Source organism: Ahaetulla prasina, chromosome 6, assembly GCF_028640845.1.
Source record: "Ahaetulla prasina isolate Xishuangbanna chromosome 6, ASM2864084v1, whole genome shotgun sequence".
Lineage (NCBI taxonomy): Eukaryota > Metazoa > Chordata > Lepidosauria > Squamata > Colubridae > Ahaetulla > Ahaetulla prasina.
In genome coordinates, this window is record NC_080544.1 from 65,187,617 (window position 1) to 65,208,104 (window position 20,488).

Sequence of the window (20,488 nt, forward strand, 5' to 3'; positions counted from 1 at the left end):
CCTAGTTTCTAGCGTGGTGCCTTAACCACTGCACCAAACTGGTTCTATTATGTTTTATATTCCATGGCTTAGTGCAACCGGGACTCTCAGCACTTAAAAGTACATTTTAATCCTGCCTTAGGCATAGAAGCCAGCTGGGTGGCTTTGGATCACATTTTTCCAGCTCAATCTAACTCACGGGGTTCTAGTTGTAAGAAAAATAAGTATAGGAACATTATGCATTCCACTCTGAATCTCACAAAATAAAGGCAGAATATAAATCTAATAAATAAGTAGATTACTACCAAGTAAACATGACTTAACATGCTATACAAGTCAGGTAATACTTCAATATCTTTAAAGCATAAGACTTCCATAGTTTAAATTTTGGGGTGGATAGCGGAAATATATAAATAGAAAACTCTAATTCTTTGGAATTCCTTTGGGAAATTATATCCTTGAATATCCTCTTGTGTTACTCTAAATAGGGTACTGAAATCTTATTCTTAATGTACTGCACATTTTCTATTTTTTTCCTAAAAGCTGAAAAGCAGAAGTAGTAGCTAAGTTCCACATTTTTATTGCATTGCATATCTTTCTTACTAGCATGTACCTCACGGAAACTGAGCTTGCCATCAAAGTCTTCATCCACTTCCTTGATCATATTCTTCAGACCCAAATGTGTCTGAGGTGCACCAAGTTTCTCCATCATCAGCTTCAATTCCATAAGATCGATGTATCCATCCTTTCCAGAGTCATACCTAAGCAGAAAAAGAAATATTAAAAGGACACTGTTAGGCTGCTTGGCTGACAAGGTGAAGTGCACACAAAACATAACACAGCTCAAGCTAACCAACGTAACTCCCAAATATTCTGTCAAAATCAGTCCAAATACCACCCTCTAACCAGGGCCAATTTCGTCCGTTGTTCAGCCAACAATTCCTGTGTTTTCTCTCTCTCCCACTGCACGGGGAGATAGCAGATCCTGCAACCTTAGCAGGATCATACTTGAAGCAAATGACTCCCTATGACTCAAATTTGCTTTCTATGCAGAAAGAGAAATGATAAATAAAGGTTGGGATTTTTTCTTTTTTAGATTTTTTTTATCCCACATTTATTACTTTTATAAATAATGGTGGCTGGCCTGGCCCAAAGTTACTCAGACAGCTTTCATGCCTAAAGCAGGATTAGAACTCAGTCTCCTGTCTTTCTAGCTTGCTGCCTTAACCAACAGGCCACACTGCTATTTGATATTTGAAATCCAGTCAGTCAGTTTGGTATAGTGATTAATGTATCAGAAACCAGAAACCATGAGTTCTAGTCCCACCATAGGCACAAATCCAGGAGGGTGATCTTGGGATGACCACTTTGTCTCAGTCCTAGGAAGGAGGTCTTCTGAATATGCTTGCCAAGAAAACTGCAGGGACTTGTCCAGGCAGTGTCAAAGAATCAAACACGATTGAATGGAAGGGGAAAAAATCAGTGAAAACATGATATTTAAAAAATCATCTGCATAATTGCCATCTGCTGGCTCGTCATCGACAGTAGCTCGGGAGTTCATGGCCTCCATGACAGCCCTGGACCTGACTCAAGTAGTTGATGCCCTACTCACATCGGGGGAGGCACACTGGACCTGATTTTCATCTCTGGTCAGTGGTTGAAGGATCTGGACTTGAGAGATATAGTCACAGAACCTTTGTCATGGTCAGATCACTCCCTCCTTCGCCTGGACTTTTTGACCGCTACCCAGCACCGCAGGGAGACGGAACCACTACGTTGGTACCGTCCCAGGCGCCTGATGGACCCAGAGAGGTTTCGGACGGAGCTTGGGCCATTCCCTGAGGATCTGGCTCACGGCACGGCAGAGGAACTAGCCGCAGCCTGGGAACGGGCTGCGGCTGGGGCTGAACCGTGTCGTGCCTCTGCGGCCTCTGACCCGGCGCAGATCCCAACCGGCTCCTTGGTTCTCCGAGGAGCTGAGGGGGATGAAACGCCGGAGAAGACGCCTAGAGAGTTCTTGGAGGTCCAGCCGTTCAGAGGCTGATCGGACACTAGTTAGATCCTATACTAGGACCTACCTAGTGGCATTGAGGGAAGCGAGGCGTTGCTACGCCTCCTCCCTCATTGCGTCGGCAGATAACCGCCCAGCTGCCCTGTTTCGGGTGACCCGCTCCCTCCTTCACCAGGGGGAGCGGGATGACCCGTTGCAGGGACGTGCTGAGGAGTTTAACGGTTATCTATACGATAAAATCGTTCAGCTTCGAGACGGTCTGGACCAGAATTGTGGCGATTCGGACGGGACGGCTGAGGGCGGTCTTGGTGATATTGTCTGGGATGAATTTGACCCTGTGGCTCCCGAGGACATGGACAGGTTGCTGGGTAGATTGAATGCCACCACGTGTTTACTGGACCCGTGCCCCTCCTGGCTGGTGCTGGCCACTCAGGAGGTGACACGAGGCTGGCTCCAGGCTATTACGAGCGCTTCCTTGTTGGAGGAGTCTTCCGCCGCCTTGAAAGAGGCGGTGGTGAGGCCCTCCTCAAGAAGCCTTCCTGGACCCGGCTGTTTTAGGTAATTATCGTCCGGTCTCCAACCCGCTCATGCGAAGGTTGTAGAAATATGGTGGCATATCAGTTTCCCCTGCACCTGGAGGAAACTGTCTATCTAGACCCGTTCCAGTCCGGCTTCCGGCCCGGTTACAGCACTGAGACGGCTTTGGTCGCGTTGGTGGATGATCTCTGGAGGGCCAGGGATAGGGGTTGTTCCTCTGCCCTGGTCCTATTAGACCTCTCAGCGGCTTTCGATACCATCGACCATGGTATCCTGCTGCGCCGGTTGGAGGATTGGGAGTGGGAGGCACCGTTTATCGGTGGTTCTCCTCCTATCTCTCCGACCGGTCGCAGACGGTGTTGGCGGGGGGGCAGAGGTCGACCCCGCGGCGCCTCACTTGTGGGGTGCCGCAGGGGTCGATTCTCTCGCCCCTTCTGTTCAACATCTATATGAAGCCGCTGGGTGAGATCATCAGTGGCTTCGTGTGAGGTACCAGCTGTACGCTGATGACACCCAGCTGTACTTTTCCACACCGGCCACCCCAATGAAGCTATCGAGTGCTGTCCCGGTGCTTGGAAGCCGTACGGGTCTGGATGGGGAGAAACAGGCTCAAGCTCAATCCCTCCAAGACGGAGTGGCTGTGGATGCCGGCATCCCGGTACAGTCAGCTGAGTCCACGGCTGACTGTTGGGAGCGAGTCATTGGCCCCGATGGAGAGGGTGCGCAACTTGGGCGTTCTCCTGGATGTACGGCTGTCTTTTGAGGACCACCTGACGGCCGTCTCCAGGAGAGCTTTCCACCAGGTTCGCCTGGTGCGCCAGTTGCGCCCCTTTCTAGACCGGGATGCTTTGTGCACAGTCACTCACGCCCTTGTGACGTCTCGTCTGGATTACTGCAATGCTCTACATGGGGCTCCCTTGAGGGGCATCCGGAGGCTTCAGTTAGTCCAGAATGCAGCTGCGCGGGTGATAGAGGGAGCCCCTCGTGGCTCCCGTGTGACACCTATCCTGCGCAGGCTGCACTGGCTACCTGTGGCCTTCCGGGTGCGCTTCAAGGTGTTGGTGAACGTCTTCAAAGCGCTCCATGGCATAGGGCCGGGCTATTTACGGGACCGCCTGCTGCTACCGGATACCTCTCACCGACCCGTGCGCTCTCACAGAGAGGGACTCCTCAGGGTGCCGTCGGCGCGACAGTGTCGTCTGGCGACGCCCAGGGGAATGGCCTTCTCTGTGGGGGCTCCCGCCCTCTGGAACGAACTCCCCCCAGGACTCCGTCAACTTCCGGACCTCCGAACCTTTCGTCGCGAGCTTAAAACTCACTTATTCATCTGCGCTGGACTGGGTTAGTTTTAAATTTATGGGTTTTTTAATGGGTTTTTATTCTAAATTTTAATCTTGGCCAATTCAATAAGTTTTTTAACTGTATTTTAATTGTATTTATTGTATCATTGTGTATTTTAATTGGCTGTGAACCGCCCTGAGTCCTTCGGGAGAAGGGCGGTATAAAAATTTAAATAATAATAATAATAATAATAATAATTAAACATACCACCTGAGATTAAAAAATGAATTGCAGCCTGTCACTCATACATAAAAGAAAAAAATGTTTTTCCTTGGTATAATTAAATCCTATTCATCCCTTAGTCCTCAATATGGTATTTCTTTTTTAAAATAGAGTAATTTTTAAAAAATCCTCAGCGTGTCATCCAAATTTTAATTGAGTCAGAAAAAGATTGACAGGAAGTAGAAAAGATTCATTCAGTTCTGATGTGACAGTTGGCAAAGACTTGGACAAGGAGGTGGCTTTAAAAGGAACCCAAAATCACACCAAGCAAGAAAACCACATAACAAGGTAGCCTTGCTCTGAGAGTCACTGTGGAGCAAAAGAGTGGTTCAGGTGCTGGCCTTTCCCAAGCTCTAAAAAGAAACTCTGTACCTTATCTGTTCATATAGTAGAAGTTTGTATACAATAATAAACAATTTTATTGGCATGTCAACTCCTGGATTAAGCCTGGAATAATTATTGTCCTCAGACAGACATATATAATAGCACACATAAAAATAGAGAAAGATCTATGCAACAATCGCAGAACATAATCCAAATATGCATAAAGAATTTTAGAAACTAACAATTCAAAAAATATTAATCATTTTTTTAAAAGAGGCATTTATTTTTAAAAGAAGCACCATACTAGTATTTTTGTTATGATTTCTTCTTTAAAATATCCTTTGTGGATTTTAAAGTGCCTTCTCTCAATTTGAGAAAATTGAAAAAATATGTTTCTTATTATTGAAAGAACTTTGGCTTCTTGATTTAAAAAGTTAACGAAGAATCCTAGGTTTACAACATAATTAGCACATGCACATAGATTAGCTTGTGGGTTTCTAGATGAACTGAAATCTAAAATTGGATGATATAAAGTTTAGCAACACAAGAGCATTTCACATACATAAAATTCCTTGCCACTGGCAGCAAAAATAAGATGAATCATTACTACATTTTTATTGTTCCTCTTTAGTCTGAATGTCCCTTTGGCTACCCCCCCCCCACTTCCTGTAACCAAAAAAAAATCTACAAAGAGAAAAACCAGTTTTGTAGATAAGAAGGGCTGATTCACAAGAAATAGAAAAGCGAAGTGGATCAGGGAACAATTAAGAAACACAGATAATATGCACAGATGAGACATAGTCTGGGGCAAACACCCTAGGAGTCATAAAGTCAGGTATTATTCTTAGACTTAAGTCTTTCAGATGTTTGCTACAGAAATATATTTTAGGATAGAAAAAAAGCAACAATTAACTACATTTTTTCAGCGCTCTAATTTTGGCTAATAGGAAATTCATTAAAATGTTGATGTATTTTTAAAGCAGCTAATATATTTTAATGCAAATAGAGAAAAGCAATCTAAAATAAACCCCAAAGCTGATACTAAAATCAATTAAGAACCTGGCAAAAGACATGCAGCTCTTTTAAAAACAGATTTTCTAAATACTAAGAGATCAGGATCCAAATGCAACACAGGAGCATGCTGGCAGCAATGCCAAAGGAGATTTTCTTTGGCTTGTTATAAAGACAGGTCTTTTGACAGCAGAAACATTTTCAAAAAAGCTTCCTCTGCAGAACTTAAAACCTGGGTTTTATAATGATAGATAATTTCATAATGATAGAGGTGATCCTTTAAACAATTATCCTTTTACAGCCGTAAGTCATTTAAGGTTTTAAAATTCAATGCTCTACTACAGAAATTGTGCCCAATCAGCAAGTGGTAATCCATGCAGATCCTACATTAAAGGTGTATGATTCTAGTACCTTGCTACCAGTAAACAACCTGGTTGTCACCAACTGCAACTCATAGACAACTTAGAGACACCATCACTGCCACAATTGCTACCTATGAATCCAGTCACAACTGAAAACTAAGGAGCACTCCCAGCACTCCCAGACTGTAAACCTGTTCTTTCGAGGAAACTGGCTGAACCTCTAACTCCAAAATCAGATCTTTTATTTACAAATTTGTGTGCTATTTGCTCTCCCTCATCCAGCCCACTGTCATACAGAGACAATGTGCAAAAGTATGGATTGCTTACTGGTCATTAATAAGAAAGAACAGTCACCAAGAACAGAAACCAACTTTCCAATCCAGTTTCTAGCACAGGTTAGTCACCAAATAAACAGAACAATTTCAATATAATATCCTAGCTGAGAGTCCAGATAAACTGTGTGTCTCAGCTACACTTGACACTATAAAATTACTATTTCTTTTTCAGTCACCTTTTCCAAAAATAGAATAATTGAAACTGGACTATAATTATACAGATTTCTTGGGCCAATGAGAGCTGTATCAGAGATACATTTCTACTTTCCTAAAATGGACCTTAATCTGTATTCAGTTTGATCTGTCCCAAGAATTCGTTGATCAGATGATCCATTTCAACACTCTCAGGTGCCTAATAAATAAAATAGTTTATTCTGCTTGGTGGGAGGTAAAATTTCTTGGGAGCAGTATTGCATAGAGGCAAGTATAGTTAAGATATGTCCATAGTGGTCGTAAAGGATATAAAATCCTAATCTATCCCTAGTTGTGCAACTTCAGCAATTCCCAATGGAAAGGAGCCTAGAGTATTCCATTGTTACGTATGAAATTATCCTGGGTATTCAGGAACATACACTGTTAGGCAGTGCATGATAGTCTATTCAGGACTTCGCCAAAGTAACTCTGATGGCCTATACATTAGGGTTAAAATAAGATAATAAAAACAATATGGAGAAACAAAAACAATAACAGAATTAACAACAACCAAATGCCAGCAACTGATACATTGTATTGGGGCAGAAGACACATAATCAGCAGTCATAATCAAAGACCAAAATACAATATTCAATACAATACAATATTCACTTCAGAGTAGGGTCAGGGCTGCAAGGACTTCAGAGGGAATGCTGCCGCATAATACAGACACAGTTACAAAACAGGCATGTCATCTTGTTCCACAGAATGAAAATGGTTTATACTGGCATCTGGATCTCACTAACTTTACCTGATCTAAAAACAATAACAAATCATCTCAAAGATAACCACATCCTAAGTCATGAAGGCATTACACATGAAGAACAATCTTTAACTACACCTAGAAAATGACAAATAGTCATTGCAGCTTACATCGGTAAATTGGGAAACACCAATAACTATCTGCATAGACACATTCTGGACCATGGTAACCTTCAAGTGGTCTTTGACTTCCATACAGCTAGTCGCTGACTTACAATCAATCACCTAGCAACAATTCTAATTTACAACAGGCCTCCCCAGGGCTACTTACAACAGAGATTTGAAGTTCTGACAAGTTCCACCCCCTGGTCATGGGATCAAATTTTGGGCATTTGGCAACTGGCCTGCATTTATGGCCACTTGCAGCATCCTGTGGTCAAATTACATGATTTACAATGGGTTTTTTTTCCAAAATGGACATTTACTTGACATTTCCAGCAAAAAATGCCATTTCACAGACAATGGATTCACATAACAACTGCTGTGTTCACTTAACAATCAAATTAATGACTGCTGCAAAAAGGTTGTAAAACCTGGTGCGATCATGTGGTAACTCACTTAACAATTGGCACAACTTATGACCATAATTTTAGACTCAATTGTGATTGTAAATTGAAGATTACTTGTAGTTTAAACAGAAGTAAATAAGATATGGATGATTGTAAGAAGATCATATTTCAGTTCCACTGGGGGAGGAACAACTCCAAAGGACACAAACAGCCAGCCAATTGGTGCAATGCACTCCCTCTCTATATTATACTTTATACCTCCATTTGTGCATTGTAAATGTTTTTCAAAACTTGCCAAATTAGCTTTTTCTAAAGCTTTTGAAGGGGACGGGGTGGCTAAGTGGCTAAGACGCTGAGCTTGTGGATGGAAAGATGGTTCGAATCCCTAGTGCGGATGAGCTCCCGTTACTTGTCCCAACTTCTGCCAACCTAGCAGTTCGAAAGCAAGTAAAAAATGCAAGTAGAAAAATAGGGACTACCTTTGGTGGGAAGGTAACAGTGTTCTGTGCGCCTTTGGCGTTTAATCATGCCGGCCACATGACCATGGAGACATCTTCGGACAGCACTGTCTCTTTGGCATTGAAACAGAGATGAGCACCACCCCCTAGAGCTGGGAACGACTAGCATATATGCGTGAGGGGAACCTTTACCTTTACTAAAGCTTTTGATGATTGTTTAGTGATTAAGTTTAGAATCTGAAGCAGACCTGAGCATTCATCTCCCCATGGACCACATCTGCCCTTTTGGCTGTCCCTGTCCAGCCCAGGGTAGTGGCCTCAACCGCCCTATTGGTTCACGCCTCCACAACAGTCTCAGGAAAATGAATTACCCACCCCTTCTCTGAAGTCAGGATGATAAATAATCACACAATAGGGATTATAGTTCATTGTTACATTTTATGATGATGCCTCCACAGTCCAAAAATAAAAACATGCACATAAATGATTTTAGTAAAGATAATGGGCTATATTATCCCCAAAAGATAGGTAGCAGATATGAATCTCAACTATCAGTTAAGAATGTCAACCATGCTAAATTCTGTAAAAGTAACATACAAGAAGCCTTAAACACTTGCAGAACACACAGAAAAATAGGATACTTTTTTTTCTTATAACGATGATGCACTTGCAATCATAGAAGAATTGCAGTAAGGTATTTCCTATATTCAAAAAAGGGCTGTAACACAGAAGTAGTCATTACAATCCCAGGAAATTTAGTTCTCATTCTCTCTCCGCCTACTGGGTCACTGCCCAAATCAAAATTTCACAAACAAAAACTACAAAAGCGAAGTCTGGCATCCTGCCACTCTGAAAAAGAGGTTTTTATGGGAGCTGCACGAATTGTAAGGCAGTTTTGCGAGAACAGCAATAGCTCCAGAAGGGTTAACTGACTCAGGATCCACAGCCAGCAAGCAGTCTCTCATATCCATCATTCCAGCACAGAAACAACACAAAGCAAGGATTGTGAGAAACTGGGTCTTGCCAGAAGTGGGTTGAGATGGCAAAGCATTGCTCTATCATAGTATTACAATAGGTGTTCAGTATGCTGTGCCAGATCTTTCCTTCAAAGCATAGCTATCCAAAGTTACACTGCCACAAAAAGCGAAGTGGCTACAGAATATTCAATCTGTTTTCAATTCAGCAAGAGCAAGCCATAGATGAAACAGCTCAGCAGTATACAAACACAAATTAAAGGAGCACTTTTTTTCTGAGACCATTTTAAAAAGTACAAATCTAGCCAGTGAGCTTGTGAAGCAAGGAAGGCAAACTTGTTTTTCGAGACAAGAAACAGCTCAATGATAACCTAAGTAAAGGGTGAAGATTTCATCATACCTCAGTAGCAGCATTCAGCCACCCATTTTCTTTTACTTTTTAATCTAAAGTATTTTTACTTGGATTAGTGATTTTACATTTCTTTTCATACTAAACCTTTAATACACATAAGACAGGATTTGTCAAATAAATAAATGGAAATTTTATAATTTATTATATTTCCTTCTCTTACTATAAATTGCCTATGAGAATATCTGAAACAACAAACTACCATTCATTATCCTTAATACAGGCAGATGTATTTCTTGTATGACAGAGGCCATATAAAAGATAATGCTCTTTGAGTTTCAGTAAAGGTAGTTATGAATTCCATAAATGAAATAAATTGCAATCAAGTAAACTTGAAAAAGTAGCACATGTTAACTCTTCCTTAATGTTGATCACAATCCAAGAAACCCATTATAGATGGCCCATATCAAGTTAAAAAATGCCAAGGAGCCTAACTGATAATACTGAAAAATCTATTTGCCCTCTGAGAATTTTAACAAAAAGTCAAAATTGGGGGGGTGGGAGTAGAACAACTGAATTACTGTGGAGGAGGAAGTGAGTCTAAAATATAAAAACAAAATTAGAATTTATTACAGTTTAACAACCCTCAACGGTTCCACAAAAAATTGTCATTCTTGTTCCAGTATATACACACAGTTTCTAAGAGTGGTAAAAGAGACAAGCCAGTAGACAGACTTGTTTCATCATTTCCTGCTTTTTTTTTTCTTGGTTCCTTGGTTTTTGACTTCTGGTGACCTCCTGTACAGTCCCAGCAATTTTCTTGACAAGATTTCAGGAGTTTGCCTTTACCTGCTTCCCAAAGCTGAGAGAACAACTGGACCAAAGTTATCCAGCTGGCTTCGTGTCAAGGCAGGACTAGAAATCATGGTCTCCTATTTCTAGCTTGATGCCTTAACCACTATACCAAAGTGACTTTTATTTCTTTTCTTAGGAAAATATAACTGTTGAAAGAAATGTGCTATTAAAAAGGAAGTTTATGTTTAATTGGTTTAATTGAAACAAAAGGCAGTAATTATGTTTAGTCTCAGGATATATGAAGTATTCATGAAATCCTGACAGAATGACATAAATAATCAAAAACAAGAGATTTGAAGGAGTAAGTCATTTGTGAAGAAGTTTCATATAGAAGTTAAGCAACACAGAAGAAAACAATTGAACCCCGTAGAACCATAAACAGAACAACCAGGCATTCAGTTGATTTTTCCCCCCCATTACCACTAACTGAATCTGCTCACTTACTTTCTTTCCTTCTTTCTTTCTTTCCTTTCTTTTCTTTCTTTCTTTCTTTCTTTCTTTCTTTTGTCACAACAATATATATAGGCATCACACAAAAAGATTATATAGTATATAAACATATATATGAGGAAATATAAGGAGGTATAAGCATATATATATAGTGTCATGTTCCTACTTAAGTTTGTGCATAAGAGTACAAATGTGCCTACCATTCCTGTCCTATTGTTTTTCTTCTTTTCTTCATATATATATATATGAAGAAAAGAAGAAAAACAATAGGACAGGAATGGTAGGCACATTTGTACTCTTATGCACAAACTTAAGTAGGAACATGACACTGTAAAACTGTACTTCCATTCCAAACCCTGGGAGATAGTTCAAACGATTATCATGTCAATGGCATTGAATGCCACTGAGCGATCCCAAGAGTACGAGGGCTATACCTTCCTATTCAAGTTTTCCAAGATGACCTACAGAATTTCAGTCCCATTCCTGGATATGAAACCCAGCTAAAATTGATCTACATAATTTGCTTCATCTACATAATTTGCACTAAGATTCTTTGTAGTTGTAGTCTTAACATCTTCTCCACAAACTTTTCCAAGAAGGATGAATACTGATTGGAAGCTATTTAGCCTGGTTGAATCAAGAGATGACCTATTTGAAAGTGGTATATTAACAGCCCATCCACCTCCTTTCAAATGAGCATTTACTACCTCTAATCCAAAAGTATATGATTCACCCAGCTTCCTGACTTCTACTATCTGTGCAGGCATAGATACATCCCACAGATAGCAGAACTCATTTTCGAGAATCCTATCTATATTCTCTGAAAGTACAAAGATAACCCCACAAAATGTTGCCTGAGTTATGCAACTTGTTTCTGTAAAAGTGGGATCTACATCAGAGCAAACACAATAAATTGTGTTGATAAAATGTCTTGTAAACATATCTCAGCAGGCTCAAGATATATTATCCTATCTATCCGTCCCTAATAGAGTATGAGGCATCTTGAGAGCTGCCATTGGACAATTTTCAATCAAGGCAGTGAGAGAGAAAAATACTGGCATTTTGCTATTCTCATTATGTGGTACAGGTTCAAAGTTGGGCTTGTATCTCTATACAGTAATATTTATTCCTTTTTTTTAAAAAAAGTTTTTTTTATTTTTATAAATTTAATAATAAAAAAAAATTGTGAACAGATTATCAGTCAGGTACATTCTTAAACATATTTCAAATTTCACCTCCCATTATGGTCTAATGCAATATATTTTCTTCTCCTTTTTAAAATTAATTGTTATTTGCACATAGCTAATTAAAAAAATACTATTCCATCCCATTCTGGAAATTATTTAAATGAAGTCTAGTCCCCATGTTTAATTCCCCAAAACATCATTGATAAATCTTCTGTTAACTTCTTGAATTTCACAAATCTGAACATATTTCTGTATTACTTAATCAGAGGTCAGACCATCTAACAACTCTTTCTTAAAACTGCCCAGCGATCACATAGATAATTTCCCTCTCACTTAGGAATAGTCCTGAATTCACAAAGACTATTCCCTCTTATCATCTTCCTCTGCCTCTAAAAAACATATATTTAAAATTTTTTCCATCTATTCAATTCTCAATAAAAAAACCTTAAATTTAAAAAGGGTAATTGCTACTTATTTTCCCCCAATAGTTCTTTCATTGTATTCAACTATTCCCTTTTATCACTAATAATTTTTGTTACCTTATATATTCATAAAAACAAAAGAAATAACCTTTTTCCTCTACATGATAACACTCATTTCCCTCTCACCCCAATTTATTCTGCAGTCTTTCCCTCCATTCCCCAAAACATCATTAATAATTATTCTATAGTTGTCACTTGTATTCTTACATAAATGTTAAAAATTCTCTACTTAATTCCTTAATATAAATTTGAGAACAGCCATTTAAAATCCTTTCTTAAAAATGTCATGCGATCACAGCAACATAACCATCTTCGTGGGAATAGTCCACTATTCCATTCTTACATTCTTCCTCTGCCTATAGAAATCATTCTTTAATACAATTACAAATCACAAATAACAGGTTAGACATTTTAAATCAAGTTTCTTCTTGTTTTAAATATTTTCTTTTGTTCCATATTTGTTACTTGTGTTCTTACTTAGATGACAAAATTTTCTCTTAATTCTATAATCCAAAGTCAGCTATCCAGAATCCTTTCTTAAAGCTGTTGTGTAATCACAACATCATCCATCTCAGCAGGAATAGTCATAAAACGAAGGCTATTCCACTCTTACATTCTTCCTCTGCCCCTAGATGTCACTCTTTAATACAATTGCAAACCACAAGTAACAAGTAGTCATTTTAGGTGACAATTAAATTTCTTCTTATTCTTAGATGTTTTAGATCGTGAAGGTCAATTTTCCAACATTTTTTCTTGAATGCATCATAAAATCACATTATAGGTATCTTAAACTCAGAGAAACAATTTATTTCTTTCATTTTTCCTCTGTCTTTAAATATCTTCTTTTAAGTTACAATCCCAGTTGACACAGTGTCCATTTTATTTCTATGATGGTAAACCACATCTTCCCTTTGTCTTAGCTTTTGTCTTTATTCAAAATCTTCTCCCCTTTTAATAATTTCTTTGAATTTTTTCTGGTCCCAAATTAGAGGGTAGAGGCATTTGAGATATTCCATTAAAATCAGTGCAGTATTCCCTTTAACTCTTTTTTCTTGTTTCTTTTATATCCTAAATAGTCCTTCGGAACTTCCAGGAATCTCAAAACAATTGCTTAATTAAAAAATATTTACTTTCTTTTCTTATTTAATTAGGGCTCTTAACTTTCATTCCAAGCCCTCACTTTTCAGAATTTGTGTATTCTTTAAATTGATTCCTTCCACTTTCACTTTCCAGTATGTTTAGCCGCTAGTTTAAATTTTTTTTTCAAAGCTTGTGCCAATTTCAAAATAAGGTTTCTTCATGAGTTGGTGATAACTCACCCAACTTCAATAGTCTGTTTCTATTGTGCTTCATCCTTCTGCCCAATCTTGTGGCCACCACGGCTTTGTTGCAGCTGATGGCACCTGCATTCCTCCCCGCTGGGTAGGGGAAAGGAATCCGGAGCTGCAGGGAGTTTGCAGTTTCCCCGTTCACTCCGGCGGCTCCGCCATTCTTCGCTGCCCCTTCGAGGCAGCTATGGTCCGAACCAGGAAATGGACGGACCCCCATAGCGGGAGGGATTTCTGTGCATACCCCGGAAGTACCAGGGTGTGTGACTGTCTCGCCCGCGACGTTGGCCACGCCTCCAGTAATATTTATTTTTCATTTTCCAACAAATAGATTAAGGCATTATTTGTGGTACTTCATATCTAGATCTCCTTATTAAACTATGGAGTGCCCCAGGAACTATATTATTGGCATATTTTATATTGCCACATATTTCAAGAATTACATAAAAATGAAATGACAAAAAGATAGTGTTAGTAATTTGTGTATATTTTATTCATTATTTATTAAATTTATATGCTACCCATCTCACTGCTCACTTCACCATATATGGTGAATTTTATAGAGTAGAATTCAATTAAAGTCAATAAGATATAACAAACCCATTTCTAACTGCTGCCTGCTACGAAATGAGAAGTCTGAACACTAGAAAGAAAGAGGTTAGGGAGATGGTTCTAGTCTGGAAAACTTTTTGCTATCTTGCTTTTATTGATAGCAATTACAAAGAAGACACACATTTTTAACAGCTTAGCTTAGCAAAGATTGCTCCAAAATTATCAAAGGTGGTAAAAACACAATTACTATTGCCAAGCAATAATTTTTTTAATGAAAAGGAATGTGTTTTGCCCCGCAACTAACATTCTGTGAGATAGATTGGGTTGAAGAAAGAGTAGCTGAAAATCATGTATTTAGCGCTCATAGCTAAGGAAAGCCTAAATTCAGTCTCCTGGTTTCTAGCCCAGCATCTTCACCACTATACCAAACTGGACTATCATAGCACTGTTCAAATAAATGGCAGATGTCTCACAGAAGTCCTGGATCAGATACACAATAAAGGATTTAGGTTAGAAGGCAGATGCTGATATATGTTAGAAAATCATGGGTTTAATTCTCCTTCACTGGAAGTTCAGCGGAGGTTAATTCTTTGCTTTGGATATCTGATATATGTTAGAAAATCATGAGTTTAATTCTCCTTCACTGGAAGTTCAGCGGAGGTTAATTCTTTGCTTTGGATATCTGCCCTGAGCAAATATGGCCTAATTTGCTTCCTTCCAAATCCATGATGAGGAAAATAAAAACCAGAAATTTTTCGGCCAATCTAGAAATAACATGAGCTAATTGGAAATACAGCGAATTGCTGGAGAGAACAAGGTATGGGCAGATAGTTTTAAGCAAATGATAAACATTAAGGGAAGATTATTTTATGCAAAGCAAATGTTAAAGTCTAATTAGGATAGGAGAAATTAAGATGAAAAGAATTGCAACTAAGGTAGGCCTATGGATTATGAAGAGAAAAGATTAAAGTCCAAAAAGATTATGAAGAGAAAAGAAAAGAAAAGAGAAAAAATTAAAGTCCAAAAAGACAAAAAGGGTGTCTGGTGGCTCAGCAGACTAAGTCTGTCTGTTATTAACACAGCTGCTTGCAATTACTGCAAGTTCAAGTCCCACCAGGCCCAACGTTGACTCAGCCTTCCATCCTTTATAAAGTAGGTAAAATGAGGACCTAGATTGTTGGGGGCAATAAAAGTTGACTTTGTATATAATATACAAATGGATGAAGACTATTGCTTAACACAGTGTAAGCCACTCTGAGTCTTCGGAGAAGGGCGGGATATAAATTCAAATTAAAAAAAAAATTATGGCAAACCAAAGGTTTTAGAGTAAGCTTTTAAGTTCTTCAGAAATTTTCATTGGACAATACAGATAGTCCTCAATTTATGACCATTTATTTTGCGACTACTTGAACAGCATCCCTAGGGTCACATGATCAAAATTTACTTACTTGGCAACCAGCATATATTTTCAGCAGTTGCATCAGGGTCACGTGATCTCCACTTTTGACCTTTCCACATGGTTTCCAACAAGCAAAGTCATTGGGGGAAATCAGATTTGCTTAATAACTGAATGATTGCTTTAACATCTCCAGTGATTCACTTAACAACCACGGCAAGAAAGGTTATAAAATTGGGTGAGACTTAACAACAATCTTGCTCAGCAACAGAAATTCTGGCCCAATTGTGATTGTCAGTTGAGGACCACCTGTATTTAAAGAATTGCAATTTATAATCTGAATTTCCTGCATGAGGGTGGAGTGGTGGTATCAGTGCAGAACTTCAGTATGTGCTTGAATTTTCAGTTAAAATACTTTAAAAAAAACAAAAAACGGGTCATTTGAGATAATGGCTAGGATTACAATGTCATATTATTAGCTTTTTCCTGCCCTGAAGTAGAGCTGAAACTACAGGTAGTCCTCAATTTGCAACTAAAATCCAGCCCAAAATTTATGTTGTAAAGTGAGAAATTTGTTGACTTTTGCCCCATTTTACGACTTTCCTTGTCACGTTTGTTAAACGAACCAGTGCAGTTGTTAAATTAGTAACATGGTTGTTAAGTAAATATAATTTCCTCATTGACTTCGCTTGTCAGAAGGTTGCAAAAGATGATTAAATCACCCCATGACACTGCAACCGTCATAAATGCGAGTCAGTTGTCAAGCATCTGAGTATAAATCATGTGATTATGAGGATGCTGCAATGGTCACAAGTGTGAAAAATGGTCATAAGTCACTTTTTTTAGTGCCGTTGTAACTTCGAACAGTCACTAAATGAACTGTTGTAAGTCAAGGATCACCTGTATTTAGATTTTGGGTCTGTGGATTGAATACATTCTATATATAATTCAAGAGAGCTGTTTCATCAAAACAAAAAGGTTAAAAGATTGAAGTAACATAAGGGCGTGTTTATATATATATATATCATACATTAATTCTTTCTTAATACAGATTTTGACTGAAAGAATCGCAAGGTACACCATTACAATAATTAACAACTCAATTAAATAGCAGAAGCATCTTTGTAAAAATATATTGCTTTTTTACTAGTACATTTGCCAGACTCCTGATAGCTATGAATAAAGAAGATTACTGTAATAGAAAATCCAGTTCCCTTTTTGATTGAGGAATTTTTTTTCATGTTTCTTACTAGATTAACCAAGAAAGAACTTCATACCACAGAGACTAGCTGACTCAAAGAGCACAGAGACAAAGGAGAGAGACTAGCTACAGCACAAGAGATTGGATCATAGTCAAAAAGAAAATAAAAAGATGTAGTATGGCTCCACTCCCAAGCTATGCAGTAAAACAACTGCATAGAAAACAAAATCCATATCAAAGTTCCATCTAACTCACTCCCTATTCCTAAAGTGGGTGTGTTTGTTGACTGTGTATCATACACAAGGGAAACTGCTGCTCCCAGAAAGCAGGTCTTACTCACTGCTGGAAATGCTGCGCCCAACGCTAGAATTTTGTATCAGATCCCAAAGACAGTATTCATTTCACTTGGCTTTGGCAAGGAAATCCTAGTGTTCCTTTCAAAAGAACAGTAATTTCTTCTTGCTTCTTTGTTTTTATTCCCATTAAAGAAGAGGCTAATTTTCTTTGGCAAAAGGCCTCCACCTAATCAGACTGTTCATACTGAGAACTGTGAGTGTAATTGTATTGGTAATTACTTATTAGTCATCCTCATGACCAATCCAAGGCATCTGAATTTCACCAGGATTATGCATTCATATTCCCAGTTCTGAGATGGCACATGAGGAACCTGTGTGCAAAATAAAAAATAAAGTTTCCCCACACAAGCATTTGGAGAAATAAATACGAAACTATTTCCATGATGCATGCTTTTTCTAGTGCTATTAGACCAGGGGTGAAATGCTCCCGGTTCGGACCGGATCAGCTGATCTGGTAGCGATGGCGGCAGACAGTTCGCAGAACCAGTAGCAAAAATCCCTGGGGCCCCCCACCCATGCCCATCCAATCGCCCAGTCACCTGCTTGCTGCTTCTTTGAAAAAATGCTTTTAAAAGGTTAAAAAAAGGCTCTGATGATCACAGCTGAGCTGCGCAATTAAGGGTCCTTGAGTGGCTCAGGCTGTAAGATAGCCTGTTATTAAAACACAGCTGCCTGCAATTACTGCAGGTTCTAGTCCCACCAGGCCCAAGGTTGACTCAGCCTTCCATCCTTTATAAGGTAGGTAAAATGAGGACCCAGATTGTTGGGGGGGCAATAAGTTGACTTTGTAAATATATACAAATAGAATGAGACTATTGTCTTACACACTGTAAGCCGCCCTGAGTCTTCGGAGAAGGGCGGGATATAAATGTAAATTTAAAAAAAAAATTGTCAGAGCCTTTTTTTTACTTTTAAAAGCATTTTTTACAACCTATTCAGCCAAATAGGTTGTAAAAAAATGCTTTTAAAAGTAAAAAAAAAGACTGCGCGCCACAGCTGATCACAGCCCCTCACTTACCCCATGCCTCTACTTACCCCAGGCCTCCTTTTGGCATGCACTGCGCACTCGCGCACTCGCGCACCTTGCATTTTGCCATTGCTTTCGCCGCTCTGTTCTGTGCACCGGCTGTGCAAGCGCACACCATTTATTTCATTCATTCATCAGAAGTAGGTTGGGTGTGTGCTTACGCAGCCGGCGCATGGAACAGGGAGGCGATGGTGGCGGCACATTCAAGAAGGGTAGCGGCTCCGGTAACTTTCACTTGGAAGAAGCCTGCAGCCACTGCATCTTTCAGCACTTGCCTTCCCTGGCAGCCAGCCGCAGGAGGAAGGTAAGGACATGCCGCATGGTGAAGGGGGAGCAGGCAGCGGATCCTGGGCAAGGCCACGTTCAAGAAGGGGAGTGGCTCCAGTAACTTTCGCTTGCAAGAAGCCTGCAGCTGTTGCATCTTTCAGGGCAAGAAGCGCCTCCAGGCGCACTGAAAAAAAGAGGCTGCAGCTTCAGGCATCTTGCAAAAAGAAAAAAGGCAGAATAGAAATTAAAAGTTTTCCTACTGTGGGCATGGCTGGGGGGGGGGTTCATGTGACTGAGTGGGCGTGGCTGTGAATGACATTGAGTTGGCCATGCCCACTTAATCACAGGACACCCACCACCACCAAGCCTCACCCACAGAACCGGTAGGGAAAATTTTTAGATTTCACCCCTGTATTAGATTGAGCAAAGTTGAGGAATACAAGTAGTCCTCAACTTACGATCACAATTGATCTTGTTGCTAAGCGAAACATCTGTTAAGTGAATTTTGCCCCGTTTTATGACATTTCTTGTCACAGTTGTTAAGTGAATCACTGCAATTAAGTTAGCAACATAGTTATTAAGTCCATTTGGCTCCCCCATTGACTTTGCTTGTCAGGTCGCAAAAAGTGATCACATGAGCCCGGGACATTGTAATGATCATAAATATGAGTCAGTTGCAAAGCATCTGAATTTTGATCACATGACCATGGGGATGCTACAATGGTCATAAGTGTAAAAAACAGTCATACGTCACTTTTTTCAATGCTGTTGTAACTTTGAACAGTCATTAAATGAACCGTTGCAGGTCGAGGACTACCTTTACATATTTATCCCTTGTCTCAACACTTCCTGTTTTTTTTTTAAATAAGCATGTCAAAATATTTTAAAAAGATATACAGCCCTTATTTAAAGATTAAAATGTTATCTTCATTCACAATTTCTGTATGACTGAGGCATTCCTAAATTCATAGTCATGAACCTGCCATGATTACTTGCAACCTAATATGCCACTAAAATGAAAGAAGTGTTGGTCATTCAAACTCTTTTCCTGCATATCACACTTCAGAAGAAACAGATCAATCAAGTTATTATTTATTATGTTCTTATTTCTTAAACATTCTTAAATATATATTTTAAATATGTTCTTCAGTCTGCCTTAAGTTCTACTTTCGTTATTCAAAATAATTTAAAAAATTGTCCACAGAACCTATGTTCTGAGAACAGAAAGTTTTAAATATAAATTTTATGAAAGTATACCAGCAGAAAAAGAAGAAAAATATACCAGGACATGTAAATGCACTAGAAATAGCATGAATAAATGACAACTGATCTGTATTAGGAATATTGCAGACAACAAAGCCCATTTTCCTATGAACAGAAATATTTATGTTGAAGATAGAAGAGCTACTAATGTTTTAAAAAATAAGTAAACTCAGCATTTTGCTAGTTAAGATAGTATGACTAATAGAGAAATAACCATGCTGTGACTGAAGAGCCTAATCGATACAAACTTTTGTGAATTATATTACAAGACTTTTCCATAAACCAAAAAGAAGACTCATTGTAAAGTTGCCACTGTAGCAGTCTTCAGTTTCTTATTCTACTGTTTACATTCTTTATAAACAAAACTGTCCCATGAACACTTTAAAAAGATAGAGGTTCAGGTATGTAGCCTTGTTCAAAGTGACAATGCCCTTGACTATTTCAATATCAAGCAGCATCATGGTTTAATTGTAGAATGAGCAGAAATCATGATCTGAATTTTGTAATGTTTCTGATTTTCAGACAGCAAAGGAATATTAGACATAGTGTAGTTTGGTTCTGGAACTTGCTGGCATGGCCAACAATCAGCAATAAATGTTTTTTTTTAAAGTAAATGTTTAAAATTAATTTATTATTATTATTATTATTAGACATTCAGGGCTGAAAATAATCTTAATGAGTAGTCCCAGACCCTAAAGTGCTCCAATTACAGTCCTGTTATCAATATTGTTTTTCTAAGCTGATCAGGTTGTTAAATT

General features: G+C 39.0%; 1 protein-coding gene across 1 annotated transcript in view; it reads right to left on the minus strand.

Annotated features, from left to right (window-relative positions):
- The window catches only part of EFHD1 (EF-hand domain family member D1), a 43,574-nt gene that overhangs the window by 13,269 nt on the left and 9,817 nt on the right, over nt 1–20,488 (minus strand). Inside the window, exon 2 of the mRNA XM_058189267.1 lies at nt 593–740. Coding sequence (XP_058045250.1) covers nt 593–740 — 148 coding nt within the window. The remainder of the gene's footprint in view (nt 1–592; nt 741–20,488) is intronic.